At 39.2% G+C, this 26,095-nt stretch overlaps 1 protein-coding gene across 5 annotated transcripts in view; it reads right to left on the bottom strand.

The window, feature by feature from the left end:
• Positions 1 to 2,582: 2,582 nt before the first annotated feature.
• Positions 2,583 to 26,095, bottom strand: part of kek6 (kekkon 6) — a 61,679-nt gene continuing 38,166 nt past the window's right edge. For 2 of the 5 annotated variants that reach the window (XM_089265744.1, XM_089265741.1), the window contains 3 exons: positions 24,759 to 24,812; positions 6,404 to 6,980; positions 2,583 to 5,311 (listed from right to left, as the gene is read on the bottom strand). In XM_089265744.1, the coding sequence (XP_089121870.1) occupies positions 2,703 to 5,311; positions 6,404 to 6,545 (2,751 nt within the window). In that variant the 5' untranslated portion in view covers positions 6,546 to 6,980; positions 24,759 to 24,812 and the 3' untranslated portion in view covers positions 2,583 to 2,702. The remainder of the gene's footprint in view (positions 5,312 to 6,403; positions 6,981 to 24,758; positions 24,813 to 26,095) is intronic. The other 3 variants (XM_089265743.1, XM_089265742.1, XM_089265745.1) reach the window with 3 other exon arrangements.

The following is a 26,095-nucleotide window of genomic DNA, read 5'->3' as shown; positions in this document are numbered from 1 at the left end:
TATTGCCTTCTATTATTTATTAAAGATTTTGTTCATTTAATTTCAATACTCGCTTATGTCGTTGAATAGGGTAGATTGGCTTTCGGAATAAATATTCGATTAAAACATTTACAGAAAATCTGGGACAAGTTTTCAATTCATTCGGTGAAACTGGAATTAGGTTTTATACTTGGCTTGGTGAATCGGAACACATTTATTTGGCACTACTTCTAGTAGTTGAACGTAAGCGAGTATTATGTAGTCGAGCAGGCCGACAGCATTATTTATTAATTCTTCTTTTTTTGCATTATTTGCATTTGCCTTTTGGGAGTAAGTAAATCCGCATTACAATTACCTTTACATATTTAAACAACAGTTGCACTATATAAATATACATACAGTTATATATACATATATAGTATGTGGCATTCAGCTGATTTTTTTTTGGCTTTTGTTCTTTTACGCTCTTACGATTAGGGTTTAAATTTATAATTTACATTTACTTTATCAAGCTCGAGTTGTAAACATTCTACACAAAAATCATCCTGCTGCCTTTGTTTTTTAGTTACGGATTCCTACTCTATACGAATATATATATGGAAGATATACATACATATATAATATGATTTACACCCATGCATATTCCATTAGAGATCGTAAAATTGTTTAGTTTTCAACTAGTTTGGATTTAATTTTTTTAGAGATTTATTTTTTTTTTTTTTTTTTAATTTGCATTTATCTATGTACAATATATATTTTTAAAAATGTATTAAAAACAGATAAAATAAATTTTAAAATATTATGCAACAGTCAAAATGCATTCAGCTGGTATAAAAACTCACTTTTTGGAGTCAATTAAATAACGAAATCTTTTTATTACCTAGCTCAACATTTGCATTAGATATTTTTAGCTATTTTGCATTTAGCCTCTAGGTTTTAGCTTTTTTATAGCTGACTTTGAGCATATTCTAACAGATTTCTTGGCATTTACAGTTCTATATTTCAGTTGATAAACTATTTGGCAACTAATTTAAAACATTTGGAAGTTAATTTAATAAAATGTATTGACAAATAAACGTTAGAATTTTTTTTAACAAGTGTTATAAATTCAATTCATAATTCAATTAAATGTGAAATGATAATTTAAACAGCTTTCAGCTTTTCCATACACATATAAAAAGGCCATTAAAATAAGCTAGAAAAGTGTATTTATATATATTATTCATATTTTGAAATTTGTTTTGCATCTGCAATCAGTAATAAATAAAGTGTGCAAATAAAAGGGAAAGTTTGTTGCATAGTGTAAGCCGAGCTTACAATTGTTTCGTGCCAATCATATAAAATAATAATTCATAAACAAAACTAAAACTGAACAAGTTCTACGAGATAGAGGTACGCAATTGTTTTTGGCTTTTTGCTTTTATTTATTTTGTTTTTGATTTTTGGAAGAGCTAGAAACTAAGTTTACGTATGTATGTGTGTGTGTATATTTGATTTCTTTTTTTTTTTTTTTTTTTGATCTAAATGTGCTGATGTTGAATTGTTAAAAGCATTAACGTTTAAAACAGAGCTTTAAAACATTTTCTTTTTCTTTTTTGGCAACTTTCGTTTTCCTATTGAGCTGAGCGCATTTAAAATCAATGAATAAATATTTTTGATTTTATAAAATTTCTAAAAAATTTGTCTACTATGTACATAAAATGAATGAAGGTAAATTAAAATATTTATATATTTAATACATAGATGTATGCTATGGGCATGACTAAAAAGTATATATGTGTATATATGTACGTATATTTAGAAAATAGTTAATTATAAATGTATATATGTATATTTATCAGGTTTAATACTTGGGGATAGGGAAACTATAATATCTATATATAGTGGATTATACAATGAGCAAACAAATTACTAACTTTATATTGACTATATCCATATAAGTATATCTACAGATATATGCTTTATACATACGAATTTTGTACAACTTATGGAATTAAGTCTTTGGTCTAGCATTGTTTTTTTTTTTTTTTTTCTTTTTCGATTTACCAAATTAGACAAACTACGCTCGATTTATGACAAATGCCACTGGAAACATTTCGAATCATCGTTTGCCATTCGCCCCGTCAATCAGCCAATCAACTGTAAAATACAAATTTTGTTGTGGTAATTGGCATTCGGGGTTAATGGCAAAGCTGTTCAGTGGATTGCATCTAAAATTTAGGAATGGGTTACCATGGATTCTATATGTGTTTCGTTTTTACATCTAATTAGACTACATTTCGTTTTCATTTGTTTTGCTTTTCTTGTTCTTAGCTTGCGAGAGCTTTACTAAATCATTATACATTTCATTATACATTCTCATATTCTCGAAAGATTTCTTTTGATTCTACATAAATTGCTCTTGGATTCGCATTCGCGCTTTCTGCTTTGAATGGGCTCTGCGACAGTCAATAGATTGTTAATTTTTCAGTTATTTTATTTATATTATATAGATTAAAATGTTACTTGAGAAGAATTTGGCTGATATGAAACAAAACGATTGCCACAGTGGAGTTTTTTTTTTTCCTATTCGTGTTTTTGCTTGCGCTGTGAGCTCTGATTGAATTCGGTTTTGCAGCACAATCTATTGACCGACAGAGGGCGCTAGCCAGCCAGGCTGCTGCTAGCGGGCAACGAAACTATTGGCCGACAGGTGGCGCGCTTTACACCTGTGTGCCATAATACTAGAGGGAGACAAACTCGCCAGCCCCCTCGCCGGCACCAGCTCCAGCATTGCCCTTCTCCATGCCCGGCGCCGGCTCCGTCGTTTGCAGCTGATGATGATGATGCTGATGATGCTGCTGATGATGCTGCTGATGCTGATGATCCTGGGCCGTTGTCTCCGCCTCTGTCATGTTGGCATCGGCCGTCGTTTCGCTGAATAGAGTCTCGTTCTCGTCTGGCAGCGACAGCGTCGAGTTGCCCAGCCCGCCGCTGGCCGTGATGCGGCGTCCCATATTATCGTATTTGGGATAGGCGGAGCTGTCACGCAACGGAGTCGCCTCCACAATGGGTGGCGTGCTGCAGGCGGATGTGGGCGCATTGTTGATACAGCTGGCGCAATTCGCAGCGGACATGGTTGGCGCTGCTGCTGCCGCGGCCGCCGCCGCTGCCGTTGCCGTGGGATGATGGCACTGCACCACGGCGGTGACAGCCGGCGGCGGCGGCGGTGGTGGCAGCGGCAGCTCCATGTCACCATTGCCCCCACCGCCACAATGATAGCCGCCCGCCTCCAGATTGTACGTAACGATCTCGTCATGGGGATAGAGATTTGTGGCAGCTGTTGCTGCTGCAGCTGCCCCCGGCTGCAGCGAGGAGTCCTTCTTCAGTATGCCACGGCGGGCCGTGTGCCGCGGCAGTGTGGCAAATTGGGCCACACTTTGGCCATCGCTGGTGGTGCTGCTGCTGCTGCCCGCACCGCTGCCATCCGCCGAGCACTGGACATCCTGCAGACGCTTGGGTATGTTGAGCAGATCTGGATACATGTTGATGTCGGCGCCGTCGAGCATGTCCTGGGTGACGGAGACGCGTATGAATATGTTGCCAAAGGTGGGATTTGGCACAATATTGGAGCAGAACTCCGGCGGCGGTGGGAAGACGCCCACATTCAGTGGAAACTCCTCCGACATCTGGCCATGGCCGTGCGAATGGGAGTGCGAGTGCAGTTGATGCGGATGCTGGTGCTGATGCTGATGCTGGTAGCCGGCCATTGAGGTGGGCACACTGATCAGTCCGCAGGTGGGATCCTTGACGGTCATCAGCTGCTGCCGCATATGCTGACCAGCCTGACCCTGCTGATGCTGCTGCTGCTGGTGCTGTTGCTGCTGTTGTTGTTGTTGCTGCTGCTGTTGCTGCTGCTGGCTCAAGCCCGTGCGATGCGCCTCCACGGCATGGATCTCGATCTGATTGAAGCCGAGCGTGGAGTCCGTCTTGTTGATCGAGCTGGGATTGTTGTCAATGCCATAGCTGTCGCCGCGGTCGTTCGTTGTCGTCGTCACACTCGAGTCCAGCAGCTTCTTCTCCTGGTCATTGAAGCTGACGCTCGACTTGACGCCCGCCTTGTTGGCATGCCGATGCTGGCGCGTCGTGCGCTTGCACAGGCAGACCACGAACGAGATGGCGATGAGCAGGAAGACGGTGCCGAAGATGCCCATGATGAGCCCGAAGTACCAGAAGGTCTCCGGCGTCTTCACCAGCACGTGCTGGACAATCTCGCTCAAATAGATGCTAATGTTTTGGGTCATCGATCCGATCAGATTGGTGCCCGTGCAGGCGTAGGTGCCCGCATCCAGGCTGCTCACATTGAACACGGTCAGGTTGCTCCACAGCTTGTCGGACGTGATGCTCTCCGTGTCGAAGAGCACGTTGTCGTTGTCCAGGATCTTGCCATTCAGCTCCCAGCTCACCTCGGGCAGTGGATCGCCGTAGACCAGGCAGCTGAATGTCGTATTGCTGCCAATGTCGATGTTCGTTGCCTCCTCATTGTTGAAGATCTCCACGCGGGGCGGGCAGCCAAAGAGCTCATCGTCCACACTGTCCCAGGTGCGATCCTTTTGCGCCGGCGGACCCTTGCACACCAGGCTCACGGAGCTCAGCCGGCTGCCCACATACCAGTTGCGGAACTTACGCAGCTTGCAATTGCACTGCCAGGGGTTCTCCTCCAGGGAGAGGGTCTTCAAATTGCCCATGTGCTGGAACACGTACTCGCTGAGGCTCTCCAGCAGATTGTTCTTGAGATTGAGAAACTCGAGCAGATTGAGATTTGCCAGCGACATGGGATCTATGTACGAGATCAGGCAGTCGTGCATGTCCAGGGTGCGCAGATGCGGCAATATGGGAAACTGATAGGCGGACAGCCGCTTGAGGGGATTCCCATTCAAGTAGAGTATGCGCAGCCTATCGTTGCCCATAAACGTGTCCTTGTCGAGCATCTCCAGCTTATTGTCCGACAGATCAATCTCCACGAGTATCTTCAGGTTGCGAAAACTCTCCTTGTGTATGTATTGGACCTCGGATTTCTTCAGATAGATGCGCTGCAGGTTGAGCAGACCCAGCGCCGAGAACTCCTCCCGATTCAGATATGGTATGTGATTATCATTGAGCACCAGCACCTGTAGCTCAGTGCTCAGCGTGTTCGGTATGCTCGTCAGCTGCAGCGAGCTGCATATGGCTGACTTTTTGCCATTCGTCCACTTGCATGTGCAGTTCGAGGCGCAACTCTGCGACCAGTCATCCGCCCACACCCAGCCGACCAGGCAGGTGAGGCACAGGAGCCAAAGCAGCTGCTGCCAGCCTGCAAAGGAAAAAACTGTGTGATGAGAGAGAGCATCGGTGGGGGAGTGATGGCAGAGAGACAGAGAGTGAGAGAGAGTGAGAGAGAGAGAGAGAGAGAGAGAGAGAGAAAGAGCGAGAGAGAGAGTGGGAGAGAACGATGACAAAGATAAATTTAAAGCGAAATACATACAGAAAAGTAATAATTTATTAACTTTGGCTAGACGAAGAATTAATACCCTTTAATATCATATTGTAAATATGTTAAAAAAAAAAACATGTTATCCCATTTTCGATGGGTTCATTTTATAATAAATATTCCTGCCTAGCCTATTTAAGATATCTTGAAATATGGGTATTTGAGTTTCAACATGAGCAATTGAATATCTTAGTAATTATTCCTCTGCCTGCCAATCTATTCACTCTAATGTGATTTAAGATTAAAGAACCGTTAGGACATGTTGCTTACATAGTATATTATATTTGACTTTGCTGTGACTTTGCCAAATTATTAAGATAAACTTGCTGCTCTAATGGTGCGAAACTATGGCTTAAATTCCCAGACATTTGATTTATTTACGAAATAAAATTAATTTTATTAGCTACAGCTATAAAGACATTGGCATGTCTAGAGACGGAAAACTTTTAAACAATAATGTTAAATATATATATACATACATATGTTTATTACATTAATAAATATTTATATGTATTACTGGGTTTGTAGTTAGAATAAATAAAATCTCTTATTAAGCAGAAAAGTCTTGTAGAAACAATATTCATACGAAGAGATTATCTTATAAGTGAGCAAGCAGACAATTGTCTGTCGATTGTCTCAAGCTCATTTATATAAATACATATATATATAAATATAATTATATATATATATATAGGTATATGTATATACAAACATAAACATATACATTTACAAGTGTATATATCTTCTATTGATAACACATTTCATGACAAAATTATAATACCCTTCCTCTCTCGCTCTCTCTCTCTCTCTTTCTCTACTTCTTTCTGTCTGTTCTGTTCCTCTTGCTTCTTTTCGAACAAAAAATCCAATGATTGACGACCTTTGGTTCAAGCTTTTGTTTTATGTGCCACTTACCTGGCAGCTGGATGCTGCTGCTGATTCTGCTCCCTCTGCTGCTGCCTCTGCTGTTGCCTCTGCTGCTGCCTCTGCTGCTGCCTCTGCTGCTCCCTCTGCTGCTACTGCTTTTGCTTCTCCATTTCGCTGCCATGCTGTGCATTTGTCCCGCTGCGTATTTGTCGCTGCGTCTGACCCTCTGCCCGCTGGACTTGGACCTGGACCTGGACCCCAGTCTCGGTCGCGACCTCGCCAATTGATGACTCTAAATGGCTTTGGCTGATTCGATTGCCATGTTTCACATCATGTTGCCGTCGCTGGCGAAAGGGGGCTCCATTACATATTACTCGGCACTTTGGCCACTTTTCTGGCACACTGAAGGCAAATTTTTGCCGCTGCACTCGACTGCGACAGTTTCTTATCGAATTTAGTTTTTGTTTTTTTTGCCCGCTTTTTCTTTTTTTTTTTTTTTTTGTTTTTATTGAGCCCTCTTTGTCGCTTCACTACACACGCACCACCTCACTCTTGACGCATATATATCTGTCTCTTGATGTCTCCTTTTAGTTAGGTTCACTGCGTTCCAGCAAATGTTGACCAGCTAAAAGAAGTAATAGAAAGTAAAACTAAGAGTTAATATTTGTAGTTTGAATAAGTTTTGCGATTGAATAAATATAATAGGCAAAAGCAAGCTGAAAGTTTTAGTCTTAACTCAAGGAATGCCTCTAATATTATTGATTGTTAAAGTGTTTCTGCATACAAAGCTAAATAGTCGAGTATTACAACTAACGAATGCTAATAGTGAAGTCCCCAAATGAATTATTTCAATAGAGATTAAAATAGATAAGAAGCACATATTCTCCGCCTAAATTAAATTTCCAATTTGCTTATTATCATTATTAACATAATTATTATTACCATCAGCATAACTATTTCAATTCCAAGAATTATGTCTGCAAATTTCAGTCTGGTCCTTGACTATTTCGACCTTTGACTACAGCAATACAACATTCTCGCACCCGACTCTGAATTCCTTTGATATCTGCTCTGCCCTTGACTCTGGCGCTGTCTTACAGCATTTGAGGTTTGAGTCCGATTTGACTACAATAATCTCAGTATCTTTTCTTTCGCTCTAGCAATAAAATGAAGAACAGAATCTTTCTATCGCATTCAACATTTTCTCAACCCTCGAACGACAACAAAAACCTTCGATAGAGGACAGAGGACAGAGAGCTGAAGAAAAAACGTCATTTGCAGCTGAGTGCGGCGGCATTCGGATTAGTTTTCAATGCTGGCCAGGCACAAAGCTGATTCAGATGCTTCCGCTTAAACTTTTTAAAGAATGCGAGACCGTTCAAAAAGGGGGAATGGTGGATTACAAACAAAAAAACAAAAAAATACAGAAAAGAGAGAGGAAGCAAAATGGACTTTACTTAGAGCATCATTTTCAGGAACAATGTGCATTGTGTTGTTGTTGCTGTTGTTGTTGATTGTAATTGTAGTTGGCTCATTGGTAATCTCAATTTACCGAAGCTCGGCCAGTAAATGGAAATGCCAAACAATGGGCCAATGGCATCGGCCTTTAGCCAAAGCTTTAAAATGGCCTATCAACAACAATTTGTAGTTCGTTGTTCACGTTAAGAATGGTGGGAGGCTCGAGCTGTTCGAGCCGGGTATTTCACAGAGCAACAATGCGGCGCAACAGCTCTGAGCCACACGCTGCACCCCCCACTCACCCCATTGCGCTGCTGCCCACTCGACATCTTCACAAAATCAGCATCAAAAGCCTGTCGAATGCTTTTCCTTTTTTTATATTTTTTCTCTTTTAGGCTTTTTTTGTTTTCGCTTCAAAGAGACGCAGCAGCAGCAGCAGCTTGAAAATGAGGCACAAGTAAAATTTGCTTCATGCTGCAGCAGCAACAACAGCAGGCAAATGCTGCAAAAACTGCTGAATTACCCACCTACATTCGCACACACACAGAGACACACACACACATACCTGCACACATACAATGAAAACGAAAAATGCTCTGAAGGTTCATTTGTCAATTTGCCATTTGAATTTGTATTTGAGAAATTCACTTGGCCGCTTTTGCGCTTTGTTCTGGCCCCCAGCTTCAGCCTCTCATTCAGAGCGCATCTCACTGTCTCTCTCTCTCGCTATCTCTCTCTCTCGCTCTGACTTGGCTAAGATGCTTTGGCAATGCGGATAATATTTCCTGTGCCAGTGCAGCAGTTGGCAGCGCAATTGCAACAGCAGCACCCTTCAGTCCCTCAGCCCCTCAGTCAACGCCGCCGCCGCCGCCTCTGCCAATTCAAACTGATTTTTTGCCCGCTGCCTTTTGTGGCTGCCACATGCCACACTGTCTGTCTGTCTGTCTGTCTGTCTATCTGTTTGTCTGTTTGTGTGTCTGTGTGTGCCTTACAATCGTCGACAGTTTTATTTGTGCAGCTTTATGAGCACACACACACACTCACATGCACACTTGAAGAGATCCGCAACGGCAGACACTCGACTCGACTCGATTCGACTCGTTGATATATTCATAAATGTAGCACAGTGGGCCGCAAAAGTCAAAAAGCTAATTCAATGGCCAATTGCCAAAAATCTAACAAAATGAAAAAGAGGAAGAGCAAACCAACTGCAGAATATTAAAAAAAATATTATGATAGGATCTCTCTCAGTGGATATGCGGAAAGACTGCTGCAGCCGCAACCTCATAAAGCAAATCAATTAACTGATACTGATCAATTATATGTACGTAGTCAACGTACGCTCCATAAGTATGTGGAATCGAAGATGCCAAGTGCAGGCATATCGACGTTTAGTTGCCGAGCTGTGGAAATCCTAAGCTAAAATCACTTTGCGCTCGGCATTTGGCAGCTGGCAGTTGGGCAGTTGACCTGGCTCAGTTGGGCCAATGCATTGGTCAAATTGCATATACCTCGCATTGTATTCCGTAATTGGATTTCTTTGTACGGCCAACAACAACAACAATTCCAGCAACTACAACAATTTTGCATGGCTGCCATTGTGCCAAAGTAATTAATTTTACTCAAAATTTATAAAGCTAAACAAATGTTGGGAATATATTGAAAAGTTTGCAATTGCAGGCATTCCAATTGGAAAATACCCTACAATTTGACTGTGAATCCTGATCATTAGTGGGGCAAACAATTTTAATTGATTTTTCAGCCTGCAAAAGCTGCAAATTTTTGGCAGAAAAACATTTGCTGTAAGCTGATTAAACGTGATTAAATTTCGTTAAAGAATTGTGCTTCACTGCATAAACTTATTTTATATTTATTTTTTTTTTAATACAAATTGAATTGCAAAAATATTTTACAATAATATATATATTTTTAAATAAACGTAGAAAAACTCGCCGAAATTGATTTCAATGTAAAGAAAATATTGATAAAATCGTTATGATTTTATTCAACTGAAAATGGGAAATTATAAAAATATATGCCGTTATTTATATTTATGAATGATGGCAATTCGCAAAAAAGTCTGAAATATGAATTGAATAAATCGTAAAACTCATATGGATATCAGTTTAAATAGTGTGCAGGAAATCGGACTTTACTAGAATAGAGTTTATTTTACAGGGTATATATATATATATTGCTAGCCAGACAGCCTCATCATATTTCAATAGAACATAAAAGCAACGGCTAAAAACAATGCCATTCATTTATGATTTTCTCAGTTATGCGTGAAATGAAATCCACAGAGATTTCCGAATCTTAAAAACTTTTCTGAGCTGCCTTACATACATACATAGAGTATATATGTATATATGAGCTGTTATGAAAGACGTTTGAAATTAATATTGACATGTGCGGAAGATGAAATATTAATTGGCATTTGAGACTGTTTCGCCCAGCAGACGCTTGAGATGTTTTCCAATTAAATGCATGCAGGCAACGAGGCGTATACTTAACTTAATTAATTCATATACAATTACATTGTATGCTGCACTTATTGCAATTACATATGCGTAATCAGAAACTATTTTCAATTTTCGCTCTTTAGTCTAGACCTTGTGTAAAGCTCTCGCCTCATTAGCTTCAACTTGTGAGCTGCAACTGAAGTGTAATCAGGAATTTGGGCTGAGTTTGTTTGCCAAGAGATGGCTAAATAAATCTAAAGTGCAAATTGATAATTGTTGGTTTAATTGCTGTTGACGTTACTTAAATGAATATATTTATTTATGTAACAATTACCAATGAAATATGTATTATTAATAAAATATATAAACAGTTCATACAAGTACAGATATATTTTTAAGTACAAACGATTTGTATTATAGCTTTGTATATTTTATACATATTAAATAGCCTTAATAATATTGACTTCAATAAGGTCATAAGGCCATCGGGTATGTGCAACTTTAAAGTACTCATTAAAGCTTGACTTGAACAGCAGGAAAAGAATCGAATTTTCTTCGATATGCTATTAATCAAAGTATGGTTCGAATAATTCCAAGTTCTCTTGATTGCCGATGTTACGACTCTAGGGTATGTATCGGTCATATCTTTTGACGCCTTTATACGATAATCAATCGTAAATATATTTTAATTTATATATTATATATCAATTCCAAATCTATAAACAGATCGACAGTCAGCCAATATACTCGTCTCATTTCTTGCGCCGGTATAAACAAGTATTTATCTCAAATCACATCTCTAACACTGACTTGTGCCTAAATGCTTTTTGGCGTAAGCCGATGCTCAGCCATTTATTGGACCGCTTAAGTCAATAGCGAGAGGGACGAGTGCGTGTTAGATGATTCTTGGAATTTGGTTATCGCACTGGTTTCTTTGATGTGGCGGGGTAAGGTGCTAACCACTCGGTTACAAGGTATTCTTTGGTGATAAACAAAACAAATCGTAAAATTCAATTGGATGAACCTGTCTCGCCTCAGAGTGCTGCAAGCTGTTGGCCTTGAAAAGTTCTGATTTTTCTTTTAGTCTGTCGACATGGAAAACAGAGGTCAAAAGCCAGCATTTTTATTTTCTTCTCTTATTGAATATTATTTACATGCGCAATGCGAATGTGTCAATAGATGGGACTCCAAAGAAAACAATCAAGTTTATTTTTAAAACTGTTTGATGAGCTCTGCTTTAATTTCAGACAGACTTTGGGTCAAGGGATTTCATTGTCTATGGCATTTTTTGTAAATTGAATGTCTAATGTTTCATAATCACTTCAATGTCATAGGACAATTGAGATGCTCAAAGAGATGGCGGTGTAAATTTAGAATCATGTTTTGGTATGTTTAATTTTAAAAGAATTTCTAAAATTTAGGCAGAAACCTATAAGACATGAGTAGATTTTTATTTATATGAAATATACACATATTTCAAATATTTATATGTAGATAATATTATATAAAATACTTTAAAAAAATATGTAATATAAAATATAAAAAAAAAAAAAAAAATCCAAAATGTATTTATCCTAAAATTTGTTTATTAATTGCTTTACAAACACGTATTGTGTTTACCATTAAATTTGGTTGCTTAACATTTATTGTTCGTAGTACTATTTTCATGAACACGACTGTATATGTCATAGGAAAGTCAGAGCTGAAAGCTCAGGCCTTAGTTTGATCCATTATACAAACACGTATGTACATATATATGTGCATATAAGCTGCAGGTGGGCGGCTTGAATCCCACATGATTTTTCAATATCAATATTCCTTCAATACGCTCTCCCTATACACCTGTCTCTCTCTCTCTCTCTCTCTCTCTCTACCTTCCTCCCTCTCTCACTCGCTCTCTCTTTCTCTCCCTCTCCATTTACTCTCTGGAGAGCGCATTTAGTATGCTTAACTGCAATGCATTCGTAAATAATGCACAGGTAAAGTTGCAAATGGTAGACATTCATAAAGCATAAAGCGTTTGGCCGGTTGGCCGACTGTCTGGCTGGCTGGCCCTAACCATCATCAATTTTACGAGCTGTTAATATTTAAATACACATGTGTCGCATAAAACACTAACACTAACTGCACCACAACATGACCCACTTTGAACCCAAACTTGGCACCGCATGGTGCTACGACCCCAAACTTCCACCGTCCGCAATTCAATTGACATGCAATTTCAGCTGCGGTCCGGCATGTAAATTAAAACTTGTCACGCCCCGCTCATTTGTTAAACTAATGAAATTGAAATTCTACAGGGGCGGACCCTAACAAAAGGAAAAAAATACCAAACAATCTACAAATAAAAACAAGTAAGAAGACTCTAGTCGAGACTGCTCGACTAGGAGATACCCTGAACCCTCCAAGCTGATATTCTTATCATTCTGCACTTCTTTTATGTACGCACACATACATACACATGCATCCACCCTCACGCGCCCACGCTCTGCTAACTGCGCAGTAAGCAGCGACTGCGCTTGGGCTGCGCTGCAGTGTGGGCAATAGTATGAGAATTTACTTGGTGAATAACTTCTTTTGTAAACATACAATCTTAATAAAATTTTCAGGGCGTAATTATATGGTCAAAATGTGTGTACATTCCGAAGCACAAGTCTCTACTACTTGAAATGCGTTTTTTACAAATTGGGGGCGTAGGGGGCGTGGTATCAAAAATCTGTTGATTACAAAATGTTTGTATTCATTATCTGTATATACACAGTAAATCTGAAGTCTCTACGTCTAATAGTACTCCGATGAGGCTCAAAAAACAAAATCAATTTTTCGATTATTCTCGATAAAAAAGTTATCGGATGAGTTATCGAAAAAATAAAGCAAACTCGTACTGCGTATGGTATACACGAGTATGCACACAAAATTTCAGCTCTCTAGCTCTTATATCTTCTGAGATCTCGGCGTTCATACGGACGGACGGACGGACGGACGGACGGACGGACGGACGGACGGACGGACGGACGGACGGACGGACGGACGGACGGACGGACGGACAGACGGACAGGGCTATATCAACTCAGCTCGTCGTGCTGATCAAGAATATATATACTTTATGGGGTCTGCGATGATTCCTTCTGCCTGTTACATACTTTTACACAAAAACATTATACCCTGATTTCCCATTTTCAATGGGTTCAGGGTATAAAAAGAAGGCAGATATCTACACATACATATAGATATCTCTCTATATTTACATATACAGAATTCATTGTTCAGGCGCCACGCTTACGGAAAGAGGCTGCACTGCATTACCAAATTAAAACTGACAAAGTGCAAAAAATAAATAACAAAAAGCAAAAAAATAGAAAGAAAAAAAAAACTAAAAGTTTTTGGCAACAACAACAAAAAAGTTTATATATTTATATAAGAAAAGTTTTGCTTTGACAACGTCCAGCTCGTACCACGGTGCGTATGCAAATGCTTTGGCTTCTGCCTCGGCCTCAGCCTCAGCCACAGCTCAGCTACAGCTACATGGCAACACGTCCACAGGCGCCGCCCCTTTGTCCATTGTTGCTGCCGCAGAGACTATGACTAAGGCAGAAGAAGAGACTGAGGCTGGGGCAGAGGCACGTGCGAAAGTGCGTGCAAATGCAAATGGCGATAGAAAACTTTTTAAATTGAGCAAACATTAACGAAAAGGCAAAACAAGCGCCAACAGAAAAAAGCAAATAAAAGAGCATTACAGAGTGGAGTGGAGTGTGCACTGCGAGCAGTTATCCTATGATTAGCAGACGAGCATCAAAAATCGATAATAATCAATTATCAATCTCTGGAGCATCAACTATAAAGTAATTATCCCGTAACAAGACTTGAGTTAGGTACACATATATTTACATCAAAATAAATAATTATCGATTAATTAATAAGATATGTAGTATATCTATAAACTCTCATCAAGTACTATAATATCCAATTATCGATTATGAATTATGATAATAATTTAAATATTTCTTTGAATAAACCTAATATAAATGAGAACTCTTCATCTGACATGACAAAATTATCGATATATATTTACTTATACTTATCGATATTTTTAATAAAAATTAGGAAAGTAAGGTGTATACTATTGAAATAATTTGGTGCATACTGAATCTCTTTATCTAGGAGATAGGACCAAAATAGATAAAGAGACTAAGTCATTAATAATATTAATCAATAATCAACGCTCTGAAAGTACAAATGCATATATTAATAATAGAGTATGCATAGCTAGATATACATAGATTATTATGGCAAATTTTTAGGATTATCTATGGTAAACAAGTCATGTGCTAAGTGAATAAAACATTCAATGTCGTAGCTCAAACAGAATCTCAATTCAATGGGGGCAAATTATCTGAATTTCGATAGATTTTTATCAATGAGGCAGAGAGAAACCAGAATGAATCAGGAAACAGCCTATATAAAACAGTATTGCACGAATCATACACAAAGAGCTTAACATATGTCCCGCTAACAACCCACCTAAGCACCTAAGCACTGGGTATATGTATATTGCAAAAAATAAGATGATGAAAAAGTGGAGCAAGCTGCTCTTATCGCACGCCTATTTGTTTGTGAACATTAAGGCGCCTCAATCTTTCAAGGACAACAAGCCAAGTGTAAACTGCAAAACTTGTGCACAAAACTGGGCTGGAGGTGGTGTGCCAGTGTCTGTGTGTGTGTGTGTGTGTGTGTGGGTGTGTGTGTGTGTGTGTGGGTGTATAGGCCAGACACATCAGCAAGTTGGCAGTCAAGCAAATCCCGCATATAATCGGAAAATGTCACAGAAAAATAAAATTAATGACACTTGGCCGCCTCGGGCGCAGATTAGTGACCGTGTTGCGAGTTTTATTGCTCTACGGAAATGGAAATGGTTTCATAAATACACACACACACACACACACACACACACACACACACACACACACACACATACAGCCATACACACACATGGACAGCACAATGCAATTATCTGTCAGCAAAGTGTGCGCACTGTACGTGAGGAGCAACAGCAGGAGCAGCAACAGCAGCAGGAGCAGCAGCAACTGTAACAGGACATTCGCCTTTGGAAGGCCAGCAGCAGGAAGAAAAACGCTTTAAGGACACTCCGCCCAGCTGGTTACAGTTGTTGCCCTGTCACCGCTTACAATTGTTTGCCATTGTGTGTTGTCTGGCTCCGACTCGCACTCCTTGTGTGGCCCCACTGCAATTCCGTTCCGAGCTGACGCTGCAGCTGCGCTGCACTTGGCAGCTATACAACTGAAAACCATTTGAGTTGACGCCGTCTCCAGCTTCATCTCCATCTCCATCTCCATCTCTATCTACGGCCATCTCCAGCTAAAGCTACAACTACAGCTGCTGCTGCACAGAAATCATCGACGTCAACGGCGACGCCAGCGACATGGACATGACCTCAGCGACATGGCACAATTTGGTAGCCAAAAGGCTGCGGCAACAGCAACAGCAGCAGCAGCAGGAGGTCGGCGGGCAGCAGCAGTTTCTTCTGTGTGCACAACACTGGCTACACTAGCTTTGGGCTTTGCCAAGCAACCGGGCAGACGCCCAGCCAGCCGGCCAGGCAACAGTATATTTGTGTGCAACCGCAAAAACGCACAACAAACACAATAAGCAACTGGGCTTGGCTCAACGATGAACGATTATGAATACCCTGTAAATGGGGAGTCGGAGAGAAAAAGGCTTAACTTTTTCATACTTAAGTTATTTGATTCTTGTACAAATCAGTTATCGATAATTATCGATTATGATTGAAGCAGGGAACTAAAAATTTCTATCATACTGATAAACTTGATCTACATTTAGCCTCATATATCGTATTTGCTCATAGAAAATAGTTACGTATCAATATGTATCGTTACACAAATATTTCATAAATATGGAAACTTGCATCAGACTCACGTTATTTAGGGATTTTCTGCACTTACAGGGTATAGACAATAACCACAGCGCTGCAGCTGGTTGACGAGCTGAAGCAGTTGAGCCAGCGAGAATAACAACAACGGGAGGCAAATGACAATAAGCACAACAATTGTGTGCACACACACACACTGGTAGACAGATAGTGTATACACGACGGTTATTTGTATGCATATATAGACACACACACACACACACATACACACACATGAATATATTTCGTCGGGACGAACAATTACAATACAAACAAACGTGCAACAGAATGTGAAATGCCGCAACCGGAAGTGGTAGATACAACAGCGACTGTGGCATAAGATGGCCACACTGTTGAAGAAGAAGGAGAAGTAGAAGCAGTGAAGAAGTAGAAGAAGAAGGAGTACTCGTTGTAATAGCAAAAGAAGAAGAAGGTGAAGCTGGCAGTAACAGGACTAGGACTAAGGCTAAGGCTAATGTTGAACGAGCGCTGCTCGACAAAGATAAGAACTTGGACAAACGTGCGGCCAAAAAGGAAACGGCTAGCCGTCTATTACAACAGTACACACAGTTATTACACACACACACACAGAGAGAGAGAGAGAGAGAGAGATACATACATGCATATGTATATATATGTATATACACACATATATTCATACTTCATGCGTAAGTGCATTTATCTTAGCGAGGTGCGCTTTAAACGTTGCCGACTCTTCTGGCTCTTATCTTTTATAGCCTAAACGATAGGTTAATCGGATGTTTTGAGGTAGATAGTAAACGATACTTATATGGGATAGTTTCAGCATGACATGGACACCTCTAATGTCGATTGTCTTCCGATCACTCCCAACGGCAACATGATCGAGTATAGATAATTTAAAGCATGATAATAGAGATTTCACAGATCCATTTTGTATATCAGTATATCAGTTCAGCATAGATCGCATACTCGTCTGAGTCTGAAAAATGTCAAATGAAATTCTTACAAATCGATAAAAATGTTTGCATATTGAATTAATTATTAAGATTGACCTTTTGCAACACTATCTTCTGTATCACTATCTATTTATATACTTTTTCATTGTATATACATATATAGTCTTATATTTATATTGCTTTTGTAATACTATCTATATTTATATGCTTTAATGACGCAATTAATACATATTTTACTTATGTTTCATATTGGATTTTATTGTATTTTATTTTATTTTATTTTAGGAAACAGAAATGTATTTTATTTCTCTAAAATAATTTTTTGTTAATATTATTTTGCAATATAACTAAAATTAAATGCGTGCGACTTTTTCATATTTTCTCATTATCAAATTAATTTAATTCATTTCAATTAAAACTCCATTATTTTGAAAGAAATTACTTTTTGAATATGACTTGAAAGCCTGGCATAATCTAAAGTCTAATGAAACACCTCGAATTTGCATAGCTCATTCATACGTATGAATATGTATGTACGTATGTATCTGTAAATGCGTTTGTGTGTGTGTGTGTGCGGCACTGCAGCGGCCATTGAGTAAAGTGGAAGTGTGTTAAGCAAACAGCAGCAGCAGCAACAGCAGCAGCAGCAACAGCAGCTGCAGCAGCAACAACAACAACAACAACAAGCAGCAGCAGCAGCAATAATAATGCTGCCTCCGTTATGCTGCTAACCAAAAAGGATGTTGACTTGGTTTTGAGGAACTGCAGTTATTCGTATAGCATACTCATATATTCATTTACTTGACATGGTCGAGCCCACAGGATTTCAGTCCACTCCACTCCCAACAGCAGCAGCAACAGCAGCAGCAGCAGAAGTAGCAGGAGTAGTAGCAGGAGCACCAGATGGTGCTGTTTTTGTGCGCATTTCATATGCAGTCTATCCCAAAAATTAGTTGCATTTCCTTAGACGCCCATTGGGTTCGTAACCCCAACTGCTGGGCACTGTGGTGCAGCCCCTGAATGCGGCCAAAGCAATGCGGAAGAATATTAAACGGCTTTTAAGTGCTGCCTATTAAAGAGAATTCAACAAAAACGTACGAAGTGACGAATGCTCGACTGGTAGATGCCCTGTCTTTAAAAGCAGGCAAAGATATTCCTACTGCCAGCAGCTTGGACTCGAATTTCATATTGATAACATATATATGAGTTTTAAATAATATTTATAAATTTGAAAATCAAAAGTTTCGATATCAGTATCGATAATTATCGATGCTCCAAAAATATATATTGCTCCTCTGTAAAAGGAGATTTATGAACAAAGTACAGCTCGTAAAGCTGATTCAATTTTATTGTCTATGTGTCCTAGTAAATTACAAGCTCAACTTTAGCTTGCTTTGCAGCAGTTATACCCCTTCTCCAACAATCTCACTGAAAATATTTACCAGACAAAAAATAATAGGAACAACATAGAATGAAAAAGAACATTTACAGCTCCGGTCAAGCCCAAAAAGCACTTTGCTTTTGCTGGTCAGAAAGTTGGAACATTTAGAAATTTGCAAATTGAGTACAAAACGCCCGGACAAAGAAGTCAAAGTGGTGGCAAGTGGTGCTCAATGAACGACTGTAAGATACTCTATGTTTGGGTAAACAAATTTCCTGTCTAGAATCTCCATAAGCTCAAGAGGCTGCGGCATTGGCACTCTGCTTGGCCTAGAGATAGTATACCCCACTTGCAACTGTTCTACGGTATGCCAAAATGTGGCATAGCATGTTGCAACAGCATCAACTTCAACTCAAACTCTGATAACATTCATCCGCCTGCCGAAGAGAGTGTGAAAACTTTTCAAGCATTTCTTATTTAACTTTTATTTGCTTTGTCTTTCATTGTTTTTTTTTCTCACTCTTTTTTTGGTTCGTTTTTATTTTTGTTTTGTTCATTCTTTATGTCGCTCTAATGTGTCTCCAGGGTCCTTGGGTTGCGAGCGCTTAAAATTTCTAAAAACCTTTCTTTTATATTCATTGTCCTGGCGCACCTTTGCCACATCTAATGTTTCGTCTCTGCCCCTCCGGCACTCGCTGAGCTCATTCGCATTCATTAATTCGCATCGGATAAATCACAAAACGTTTAATGTGTCGAATAATTACAGAGAGGGTTGAGTTTCTAGTTAATTAAAAATTACATTAAAAACGAAGCAAAAACCTGCATAAAAATAAAATTAATGAACTTCGGAGAAGTTTATGTGGCTATGGACACAAAACACGTATACGCCATGTATTGCAGCTGTTTATTGAATATGTATAAACAAAGTGATATATTCAATTTTGATTTTACATATATTCAATGAATAATATTAAATATAATTGTAAATAAATTAGTTAATTGAAAATTATGTAATAAATATAAAAAACAAGATAACTATTTTATATGCATTGTTGCTGCTGATTGTTAGCAAACAATTGAGTGATTATCTATTAAAATATACAACCATGCATCTACAAAATGTGCAAAGATATAAAAAAGCCTTCATCAGCTAGCAAATAGAAATAGATAAGGACCACATGTGTGTGGAGTTCTAAAATAGATAAATAAACACTGACCCTTACAACCCCAGCAATAGATATAAAATATGCAAGAGACGCACGCTGACCCTTGCAACCTCAGCGATAGGTTAAAAATATCCCACACTTGATTCAACGATTGAATTTATGCATGGGTCTGCTGGTGCTCGACATGATAAAGGACAATGCTAAGCTGAAACACGATTGTCTCACGACCGTGAGACAAGTGTATTCATAATTAATTATCTCGGCATATCTAAGCAACAACATAAGTGTACAAATTGGCTAAACACTAATGAACATCCTTCACATTATCTGCGATAGCTGCCAGATCTATTTATTGACTCTTGCAGCCAGAAGAGGGAATCTCTTCTTTTTTTTAATTGGCAACTGTTCGTTTGATTCATTGGGATTTCTTTGGGGTTTTGTGTGTGCATGAGAGACTTGAGTTAATTACAACTTAAATTGCTGGCAACTGCATTGGTCAATGACCAACAGCCGCTGACCCAATTAGTTGAAGCAGCTCAATGAAAGAGACCAAGGAGCGGCGGCAGAAGCAGCCGAAAAGGGCAACAGGACACAGCAGGATAGCATAACCAAAGCCATCTCTGTACAAGCGGCATTCATTTCAAATTCTGTTTATGGAGTTTCAGTAAAGTGGTTTCACATTTTTCACTACCAAAACTTGCTATACTCTAGCTGAACGTCATTAGCTCAGACTAGCTGAGAACTGAGTAAACTAAAGAAAAGAATAGTCAACAAAAGATTTCGTTTTAATTTATTTACTAATTATTTATTTACTAATGAAGCTAAAGTATCTATCTAGGTATCTATGTATATAATAAATTTTTGAGATATTTCAAACTGAAGTATCTATCTATCTATCTATCTATCTATCTATCTATCTATCTATCTATCTATCAATATCTATCCATCTATCTATCTATCTATCCATCTATCTATCTATATCTATCTATCTATCCATCTATCTATCTATCCATCTATCTATCCATCTATATCTATCTATCCATCTATCGATCTGTCTTTCTATATGTCTATCTATCCATCTATCTATCTATCTATCTATCTTTTTATTTATCTATCTATCCATATATCTATATCTATCTATGTCTATCTATATCTATCTATCTATCTAGTTGACAATAAATTCTCGATATATAAAACCCTGCAGAATATTTAAAGCTTATATCATCATTGATCTTTGGCAGTTTTAGTAGACGTAACAAGCTTCACAATTTAAGCTTTAACTTTGTTGAATCGACTTGTATTTTATAGTATTCTATTTTATAGTTTCCATAGAAATTTAGTTTTCAAAGTCTTTCGCATTCAAGCATAGAACTTTGTAAGTACGAATCATATAGTTTTACGAGTTGAGCACACCGAAGCCACATTTCTGCAAGAGTATATCAGCTTCAGCATTTGTACTTTTCGGTGAGTCCAGCTGTTGCAAGGCAACAACATTTGAGTGTAGCGCATCAAGTTGAAAACAAGGCATTTGGCTTTTCAATTACAAAGACAGTCGCAGCAGCAAACTAAACAGACAACCTAAAAGCATTTTCCAGGAATTGAAAAGCGCAAAACTTGGACAGCGACAACTTTTCTCATATAAATATATATACATCTATATACAAATATATATGTATATAGAGAAATACACGTAATTTGGCACGTTCCAGATTAGCTTATAAATAGGCAATCCGAACAATAGATTCAACGAAATTTGTTTGAGCTTCTCCTCGTCGCTGGCAGCATTCATGCATTTTTCATGCAACGGCCAAGATTCAAGCTAAAATAACTTAACAAAGCTGTAAATATGATGAACCGTTGCCGGGCTGGGCCTCATCATTCTGTGCCCAGTTGCGACTCGAAAGGCGACAAACTTGGCCAAGTTTACGACTGCCCAGCGGCGGGCAGCTCTCTTGGCAGCTCAGCAGCCCAGCAGGGCAGCAAGGCAGCAAGGCAGCAGCGCAGCAGTTGAAAAGCTGAGAATGTGGAGGATGCAACTATAATTGTAACTATACTACCAGTGCCACGCCCACTCTAGTTGATTCGCTTTTTTAAATACTCTTGCAGTGGGCATACGAATTATGTGTCGCAATATGTAAAACATAGATATTATTAGATACACAAGCATTACAATATGGCAAGATATTGAAGTCTATTGCCTTCTCTCTCTCTCTCTCTCTCTCTCTCTCTCTCTTTCTTGCTAAGATAAGAACATAAATATTTCCCTCTTTCTCACCCTTTATTTTTCTTTCTTCATTCCCTGTCTATGAGATTAGTTCAGCCAACTTGCTACCAATCCCTCTCTCTCTCACGCGCATTATATCTTTCACTACACCTCTCTGGTTCTTCCTCTTTCTCACGTTCCTGCTCGCTCTCATTAAAGTAATTCCTTCCCCTCTATCTCTATATTTCCCAACCTCTCCCTTTCTCACTCTGTTTTTCGCTCTCCTTTATTTTCCCTCTTTGCCATTTTCCCTATCTCTCTCTTGTTAGTGTTCCTCTCGCTTTCTCGTTCTCTCTCTCCCTCTTCTTCGCTGTATCTTTCTTTTCCTCTTTCTTAATACTAGTTTAGCGATCTATCTATCTCTGTATTTTATCTATCTCTCTCTCTCTCTCTATCTATCTATCTCTCCAAATATCTATATATTTATTTCTTTCTCCTCCACTATCTCTAAAACATTTTAGAATAATTTTATATCATATTGATTTCAAATCTCCCCCATATTTAAGCAATTTATCATAAAACTGAGCTGCAAATCATCGAGCAAGTGCGGAGAACCTAGTTTTTGAAGTTAGGTCATGTAAAATAACCCACTTTCAGAATTCCCTTCAGATAATAATAATAATTCCCCCTATATAGCTCATGTGGCAACAATAGGGCATTCAAACTTCGTATTCCCTCGCATGGCTTTTCAATTTTGTTGTTCCCTTAGCATTCCCCCGTCAGGCACTTGGCCTCCATAGGGCAGCTAGCAGCCAGCCTGTGCTGTGGACCAATCGCATCAGCGCCAGCAGTTGCTTTAGTTTAGTTTGATTCAGTTAGTAGTTTGAGAGAGTTAAGTAGTTTTCTAAAGTTTTATGAATTATTAAGAGGATTTTCGAGTTTTCCGCTAGCCTTTCAGTTGCCATCCTCGCACACTCCCAGCCACTCCCGCCGCCCCTCGACGCCCATTCAGTGTCCACTTTTATGCTCGTCAGCAAACGCCTGAAAAGCTGTCGAAATATGCAATTTTCAGTTTGTTTTTTAATTTTTCATGACAAATTCTGGCGCAATGCGAGCTTGTTGTCCTTGTTGTTGTTTGTTATTGTTGTTGTTGTTGTTGTTGTTGTTGTATAGCCGAGCATTAGTTACAGCGTTGACTTGTTGGTAACTGGTTTCACGCCCGCAGCATGGCAAAACGAGCTCTGAGCTCTGAGCTCCCTCTGAGCTGCGAGCAGAGAGCCAACAACACAGCACGAGGCCATCAGATTTTTGGGCCAAAAATTAAATACTTTTTATTGTCAATAAAATTATAAATGCAAATTATAATTTTGTGCTGCCGTTGGCCAATTAGCCAGTGCCAGTGCCAGTGCCAGTGCCCGTACCCCCCCCCCCCCCCCCCCCCCCCCCCCCCCCTCTCAGACCGAAATGAAACGAAATCAGCCAACCAGGCAACCAGTCAACCAACCGACCGCCCTCAGCCTGCCAGGCCGAGATAATGCGCGCTATTCCCCAAAAACAGCTCGTTGCCCAACACTGGCTGCGTTACTGACGTCAATGTTGTATTAAAAGTTGAACATGTCGCCGCTTTTGGTGTCCCTTTTTCGGTCGTCCGACTGTCGTCAACTGGGCTAACTGCAAAGCAGGTGAGATTGGCCTGGGCTGGGGCTGGGGGTCGGGGTTGGGCCGATGGGAATGCTGGATTTTGGCTAACTACGTGGACGTTGGCATGTTAATTCACTTTGCAAATTGTTGCGTCGTTGTGGCTTTCGCACGGAATGCTAATCATGCCTAGGTGTGCACAAAAACAACAACAACAACAGCAGCAACAACAAACACCTGGCAACTGGCAACAACTTTGTTGATTTGCTAAGTGAAACTTCGATTAGGCGGCGCAGACACACTGAAACGCGCTAACAAACTGTTGAAGAGGACCACAAAATATACAGTTTGAAAATGTGTTGAATAGGGCGTATTGGATATCTAAGGATAAGAACTAGATTACTGTATGCAGTAGTAGTAGTGGTAGTAGTAGTAGCTTAGTAGTTGTTGTAGTTTTAGTAGTAAATATCTGATTGGGCTCTTCGATAATTAAGGTATGCAGTGAGTAGAAATAAGCCATGGATTTTAAGTTAAGGAATATTAATATACTACTTTCATGTAGTAGTAGCAGTTGTCTGATTAGAATCACCGATAATGAGACATGAGGAGGGTAGAACTAAGCAATTAAACATGATTTATTATAAGACTTTAATAAAAAACAATTGAGACATAAACATAAAACTTAGCTATACTATTCTAATATTCAAAAGGTCCTCAATTCGAACTACATATTCTAGAAATCTTAGAGGTCTTAAAGCCATTGGCCTACAGTTTTAGAATGACTCCAAAATTTACACAAAATCTTTACAATTATGCTCAACTTTCATTCAGCAGGGTATATTACAGTCAGGCATGCTCGTTGACGATATTCCTACTTGTTAGCTTTAATTTTTTCGGGCCGGATTTCGCATCGGCTCAAGCTGCGGCCTGTGCGGCTGTAAAGCGAGTCGGGTCCGCCGCATAAACTTGCGCCACGTGAAATTTGTTATGCTCTATTTCGTTGCAAAGCAATTACCGACCCACACATACTGCTGTCTAAACAAAAAAAATACACATACACACACAGACACATGCCACATGTATGTGCCTGTGTATATGAATTCAACTCTATGAGTTTATTTTCATGTGTGTGTGTGTGTATGTAAAGTTTTACAGCTTACAGCGGCAGCGGAAGCGGCTGTGAAAATTAAATTGGTATAAATATATTTACCTTTGCCTTTACCTGTAGCACAGTGAAACCAAAGTAATCAGACACGAGTGTAAGCTGTAAAGAAAAAAAAAACAGAAGACAGAGAGTGAGTAAAGTGAAAGAGAAAGTCAAAGCTGGTGAATATTTAAAACAAGTCTAGATTTTCTTTTCTTTTATGGGATGTGAGCAGCGAGAGAGTAAATGAACGAATGTATTAGATAGACCGACAGAGGTATAGTAAGAGGTAAATAGTAAGAGATAGGTATGGAAAGATATAAGGCCTATGAAAGTGTATGTATGTGAAATTGTGACAGAGGGAGAGAGCGATAGATAGAGTAAGATATAACAGAGAAACTATAATAGAGCCACAAGTAGGGTAATGAAAATAAAGAGATGAAAAGGGATACTAGAGCCAGAGAAAGAAAGAGGGATAGAAAGAGAGACAGAGAGAGAGAGAGAGATACCCAGAGAGAGACACAGAGACAGAAACAAAATTAGGCAGAGAGAGATAAAACGTGAGGACAGAGGGTGAGAGAGAGAGAGATACAGAGACAGCTACGAAGAGAGGAATGACAGAGTATGTATGATAGAAAAGAAAATTGAGAGTAGAAGGAGAAATGGAGAGAAAAAGAGAATTTCAGAGTAATATAATCGGATAGATGTACATATATAAAAACTTAGAGACACAGTAATAGGAAATACTGAAACAGACCGAGTGATATGCAGATAGTAAAAGCTAACAAAAGTCAGCGAGAGAGATGGTAACAAAAACAGAGACAGACAGAGACAAATATATTCGCTGCTGGCTTGCTAGCTTTGTTGCAATTAGTATGCTAGGCTTTTGTTCATAAAACAGAAGTTCTGGCTGCTAGCTTTGAAATTTAGCTCGCTGGCTTAACCTGACTTACTTAAAACAAAAAAAAATAACGTATTCAGCAGTTAAAGCAGTTAAGTCGTTTAGTTTTCGGGCGCTTAGCTGTGCAAGTTCTTACACACGAACTAAATTATTTGTCTGCCAACTTTTCGGGGCAATGCGAGTGAGTATTTATAGCCGAACTAGCTCTGCGAAATGGGCCTAGTCTGGTGGGGACTAGTTATATATTTATTTGTCTGTTGCTTATTATAAATATAAACTTGGCACATAATTAGCAAGTTGGCCAATATACATACATACATATATAATTCATATAATGACTACTTTGGACTTTGTTAAATGATGTCAATTAATGTGGAATGCCGTCTACTTGCGCTGTGAAAGCGAGAGCTTTAATAATTTTTTCCTTTCATGAGCGTCGCACACAAAAAGCTGACATAAAAGTTAAATTGTAAAAATAATTAATTAAACTTAAACTTGGGGC

The sequence above is a fragment of the Drosophila navojoa genome, chromosome 2 (genome assembly GCF_054131105.1).
Source record: "Drosophila navojoa isolate 15081-1374.11 chromosome 2, UAZ_NAV_1.0, whole genome shotgun sequence".
NCBI lineage: Eukaryota > Metazoa > Arthropoda > Insecta > Diptera > Drosophilidae > Drosophila > Drosophila navojoa.
This window is presented reverse-complemented; position numbering and strand designations above follow the sequence as displayed.